The following is a 6,000-nucleotide window of genomic DNA, read 5'->3' as shown; positions in this document are numbered from 1 at the left end:
TGAGTTGTTTTTAACATTTTATTTTTTGAGCACTTATTTTCCAGGAAGCAACTATTCCCTAGTGATGTTTTTCCTCAGCACTGTGCTACAGCCAGGTATTTACACTCCCAACAGGTACTGTACGTCCTTAGGACCCATAGTTCGCATATGAATAGATGCATATCCTCAAGAAGCAACAACCCCCTTGCACACTCTAATATAAATCTCTCATCACCACCAACCTCTTCTGCTCGAAGCATCATAATTTATTGCAATGTGGGGAGGAAAGAAGGTGCTTTTTGTTATGCCACACAATAGCCACACAGTTCCATTTTCTTTAAGCATTTATCATAATTGCCTGCAGCTATTTTATTTGCCAGATGCTTGCTTGCTGTCTTCCCATTATGCACTGCAAGGATGTGGATGACTTCCCCAATCTGTACATTTCCATTTTACAAACGGCAGCAGCATCTATATTCTATGCTTCCACTATAAAGAAATTAAGCGTGGCATTCAACTTACATGCAATTGACCCATTGAAATGAATAAATATGGCAGTGTTCAATCCATTATTTTCAGTGGGACTTCTCTGAATCAAACATAGTTGAATAATACCCAAAACGGGCACATTTGATTGTGTTTTTTTCTATAAAAGGATCCCACCTGCTAATCAAATATTAATTTGTCCGCAAACCAAGGAAAAAGCAGTTGCATAACAGCTATTGGAAATTGGTTTTTAAGTATGTATTTTTTATATGGGTTAATAATTTCATAAGGACCTTTGTCTCTAAATCCTCCATTTAAGCTATGAGCTGTCAAGACACACAAATGTAAAAGAAAATCATTTTGAACACAAATTAGTCAAAGGTTGAACAAAATGCACATTAAAGTTCATAGGAGTAGTGGAAAGCTGCATCCTGGATTTTGCAAAGTAGGGTCAAAAGAATTTGCAGAGAGCTACACTGACAAGGGAGTAGGGATGGGCAACCCCAACTCTTACACTCATCCCCCAAAATGATTCTTTGACAAGCCCCATTACTCACCTACTCTTGTGTCTCAGCGACTGACAGTTGTGAGAGAGTCATTCAGCATCCTTCAGGGCCATAGTGAATTGAATTAACTTGTCCTGTTCTGAAAACCTGAATAACAAACTCTGAGACAACTATATGAGGCCACTGCTAAAATGAAGTCTTGTCCCCTCCACCCAAGCCCATGGAAGATTAAGGTGGGTTTGCTGTGTCTCAAACCCATGTGAAGAGAATTCTGTTAATGAAATGACTGGGCTAACTCTGAGATGAATTAGCAAGGGAGCAACTTGACCTTTTTAATTTCTGTCTGTTGTGCAGCTCTTAAAAGGCACAGGAGCCCCTCCAGAAAGGAGGATGACAACTGCAACAATTTGGTTAGGCAGTTTCAGATAACATTTGGCGAAGAATTGGTCTTGCACCTTGAGAAGGCACTTAACTTCAGATTCAAAGACTGTCTACACAAAGTAATAATTTGCACTAATATTCTGAACGCACACACACAAAGGTAATTTAAGCTACTATGCATTATTCAGTACAGTAAACAGATTCCCTTGTACCCATTCTGGCTATTTATTACACAAATCTCAATGTTGTGCTTGTTCCATGGTATTAAGAGGAACTTCAGTCTTCTATTCTTTGGTTGCCCTGACAGATTTTTTTCAACAAGGTCTGGTGATTTTGCCAGGATGTCTGCAAGTAAAACAGAAGAACAGAAGGACCACACACATGCAACTATTCCCCCACATCTCTCAATTTGCAGTGTGAGGTAAATAGCGTGCATGGCACATCCTTCTTTGCCTTGCTGTTGTCCATCCATCCGAGTGACAAAGTGCACACAGTTGGCTTAATTTGGCACACACAGGCAATTTTGCAGGCAGGGAACTGAGAGCATCTGAGTGACAAGAGAGTGATTCATGGAAAGCCACCCTGTGAGACTGGGAGGTGCTCTCTAATTCCCAGCATTAGCTACTGAACTGCAACAACAACAAAAACCCAGCATCATATTTTCAGAAAGTCAACAGCAAAGGCACTACGGCTTTGTCCGTTCTTGGGATGGTTGCCATCCCCCAGGGATCAGCATCACACTACCTTATATGATTGCCAGCAGCACCATGAGAGCCTAGTGGTGGCACTGCTTTCCTCAGATTTACCCAAATGCTAAGCCAGTTGGCCCCTGTAAGCATGCAGGTGCCAGAGTGTTCTAGTCTTGGGTCAGCATGAGCTCTGCCAGAAAAGGACTGTACATGATCCTATTGTCTTTCCTCTCAAGCCAGGCTCATTCACACACTGAGAATGGGTGACTCTGTCCTTCTCCTAACAATACCCCCAAACAGTCACCATTCTTATTCATTGACTATATGAGAAAGTGGCCGGTCCATTAATACCAAACTTGGGGAGGCTTTCTGAGCTGTTCCCTTGAGATAGGCTCATACTCTCTTCTTAATCATAGACTCTATATAGTATTGCCAGCCCAATTCTAAACTGTTGCTTACGTCATACCTCTTATACTGAAGATTACCCCTCGTTTGTATCAATATAAAACTCCATATCTCCAATATCAAATCCCGAGCCGTTGTGCCATTAGTAAAAATGGGGGGGGGGGTCATGAACAAATCACTCAGATTGTTGTCTCTCCTCTGCCATGGCAATTTCCTTGTCTCATAATAATTTTTGCTTTCTGCTTCATAAGCGGACAGCAAAGGAAGATCAGAGGGTATTGGGGCATTCAGACAACTTAGAAGTTTGCACTGCAGCATGACAGAATATGGAACAATACAGCACTGATGATTAGGCTATGAGGTCCTTCCCAAATGCATTTATTGCAAGATCTGACTCGTTTATGAGCGACTTTGAGAGATTTGCTCCCTAGTTTGCATTTAGCAAAGTTGCAAAACAACAACAACAAACCCCCCTTTGCTTTTATGCCTACTATATTCTACCAATGACTTCACTGGAAAGGAAGCAACAGCTGCTGGTTAGAATTGAGTCTCTCTCTACTGTTACCCTGCCTCCTCCTCTTGACTTCCCATAAGCATGCAGCTGGATATGTATAGATAATATGTTTAGATAAATGTACAGAAAGGAAAAAATTCCTATATGCAAACCTGTGAACCTCCAAATGAAGCATACATACTTCATACATTTCACAGCAGTTACTTCTCTTTGCTGTTTTACTTTGACAATAATAGTTTATTTGTTTCCTTGTTCTCAAGTAACAAGCAGGGGTCTCATGATTATTTGGAAGTTCAGCAGACGAATCCAATGGGCTCCTGCCTCTTGTCCAACCCCTGACTTCATCTGCATTTTAAAATTGTTATATTGCAGAGGTTAAGGGGTACCATGCTTCCAGTAGTCCTCCAGCTCATAATGTAGTCAGTGTTTCTGAATTTGTTCTTCAGACAGGGTGTACAAACTGGTAGACCAGGCGTTGGGAGATGTCTGGTTTCCTGATGATCCCTTTCTTATAATATTGCCGAATGGAGCGACTCAGCTTGTCATAGTTCATAGCAGGCCGGTTCTTCCGGATTCCCCATAAACGAGCCACCTGGGCAGAATCTTCAATCTTGAATATACCTAGAAAGTAAATATGAGAAGCAGCAAGGCCAATTAAAGCATTTGTTTTCACCCAAATCTATTTACAATCTAACCGTATTCAACTCCCAGGCACTGTAACAATATTTTGAATCGGAAGAGTGTCTAATTGAAAATATAGTTTGTTTAACAGACAGCCATTAATATCAGGCTGTAGTAAAGGAAGCAAAACTCTGTTGGTGTGGTTGAGAGACCCATGTCTTTTGGCACCTACCCCCCTTGAGGTTTTCTGCCCCAGCTGGTCATTATAAGAACTTGAATCTAAGAGCTTGACAGGATTCCATTTTGAGCTCTTTATGACATGTAAGCAGGATATAAAACAATCACTAATTAATAAATATTATTATTGTCAGCCCCATACCTCTCTAACTCTGGCTCCAGCTGCCACATCAGATGTTGGTCAGAGACTGATCTTGTAGCTGAGTTTGCATATTTCCTCCTCTCTCCCAATCTATTTATCTTTAGTGTCATATCTGTTTAGTCTCTAAGCCCAAGTACAGGGCTGTCTTTTTCAGTGATGTGTGAGTGATATTGGAGGACTTTTTAGCTGAAGCATGGGCTTCAAAAAAATACTTTTAAATAAATAAATCAGCAGCAGCAGCAGAAAAGAAGTTTTCAATGACCTCATAAGCACCAAATACTGCAAGAGAGCTTCATGGGAATAGGTCACGTATCACTTAGATATGGAGAGTAGTAGTATGAATAGTAACCTTACATATATGAATCATGAACAATGGAGGTCAGAGTTTTCATGCCAATGGTTTAATATGCCTGGACATTAGAACTACCACCATAAAAATATCTCTGAGTTTATGACTGCATGAATGAAACCTGGCAATGAAGGCCTATGCCCCTAAGTCAGGAGGTGGCACTGAAATTTCAAGAAGGAATCAACAACACTCACCTTTTTCCTTATTAAGCCAGCGAATGAAGCGTCCATAGTTATGGGGTTTCAGAAGAAGCTCTTTCAGAAACTGCCACAGGTGAATGGGTTGGCCAGAGCAGGATGAGTCCACCTCACTGTCTGTCCAGTTCTCTTCACTTCCTATAAATTACCATGGCCAGGAGAAGGCAGATTAGATTGCTACAATGCACTTTGCACAGGGCTGCCTTTGAAAAATGTCCAGCAATTTCACCCAGTAGAGAATGTGGCAGTTAGGCCTGTGACTGGGGCAAATGGTTGGGAGCAAGTGACTCCTTTTGCAAGAGCTACACTGGCTTCCTGTTTATTTCCATAATGAATTCAAAATGCTGATTGATACATTTAAAGCACTAAATGGCTTAGAATGAAGCTGTCCAAATGATCACCTCCTCCCATATCAGCCTGTCTGCCCATAAATACCCACAGCAAAGGCTCTGCTTTCCATCCCACTAACATCTCAGCTACATTTAGCCGAGATACAAGAGAGAGCCTTCTCTGTTGTTGCACTGTTGGAAGATTCAGGACAGATTTTTAAAAGTACTTATTCACACAGCGCATAGTTAAACTATTTTAGAAGACATCTAAAGGCAGCCCTGTATAGGGAAGTTTTAATGTTTGATGTCTTGCTGTGTTTTAATTGGTTGGAAGCCACCCAGAATGACTGGGGTAACCCAGTTAGATGGCCGGCACATCAATCAATCAATCAATCAATCAATCAATCAATCAATCAATCAATCTTACTCCCACAGGAGGCAGTGATGGCCACTAACTTGGATGGCTTTGAAATAGGATTAGACAAATTTATAGAGGGGGTGGTTATTGATGGCTACAAGCCATGATGGCTCGGCTCTGCCTCTATAGTTGGAGGCAACAATGCTTCTGAATATAGTCAAACCTCGGTTTTCGAACGTCTCGGCTGCCAAACATTTTGGAAGCCGAACGCCGAAAACCTGGAAGTGAATGCTTTCGTTTCCAAATGTGCACTTCCAAGGTGCATTTCTCAATTTCCCCATTGAACTTTCTGACAGCCCTTTGATCCTCAGTGTTTGAACATTTTGGAAGCAGAACAGACTTCCGGAATGGATTACGTTTGAAAACCGGGGTTCCACTATACCAGTTGCTTCTGAAACTACAGAAAGGGAGAGGGCTCTTGTGCTTGGATCTATCTTGCTGGTTTCCCACAGACATCTGATCAGTCACTGTGAGAACAGGATGCTGAACTAATGGGCCACTGGCTTGATCCAGCAGGCTCTTCTTACATCTACCTGGTGCCCTCTGGATACTTTGACCTACAACTCCCATCAGCTCCAGTCACCTGTTTCTAAGCTGCCTTGACATTTTCGTGGAAAGGTGGGGTACAACTATTTTAATTTTAATTTTAAAAATCACCCCAAAAGAATGGAAGTATACATTTCCTCTTTTTGCCCAACAGCAAGAAGACAACACAATAAGCAGCACACAAACTGGCATCTGTTACAA

The 6,000-nt window shown here is 41.5% G+C and overlaps 1 protein-coding gene across 3 annotated transcripts in view; it reads right to left on the bottom strand.

The window, feature by feature from the left end:
- SPDEF (SAM pointed domain containing ETS transcription factor) overlaps positions 1-6,000 on the bottom strand; it is a 28,974-nt gene continuing 22,974 nt past the window's right edge. For all 3 annotated transcript variants that reach the window (XM_081010130.1, XM_081010131.1, XM_081010129.1), the window contains exons 5-6: positions 4,504-4,644; positions 1-3,581 (exon numbers count right to left, since the gene is read on the bottom strand). In XM_081010130.1, the coding sequence (XP_080866256.1) occupies positions 3,403-3,581; positions 4,504-4,644 (320 nt within the window). In that variant the 3' untranslated portion in view covers positions 1-3,402. The remainder of the gene's footprint in view (positions 3,582-4,503; positions 4,645-6,000) is intronic.

This window comes from Podarcis pityusensis (genome assembly GCF_964106645.2).
Source record: "Podarcis pityusensis genome assembly, chromosome: 6".
Lineage (NCBI taxonomy): Eukaryota > Metazoa > Chordata > Lepidosauria > Squamata > Lacertidae > Podarcis > Podarcis pityusensis.
This window is presented reverse-complemented; position numbering and strand designations above follow the sequence as displayed.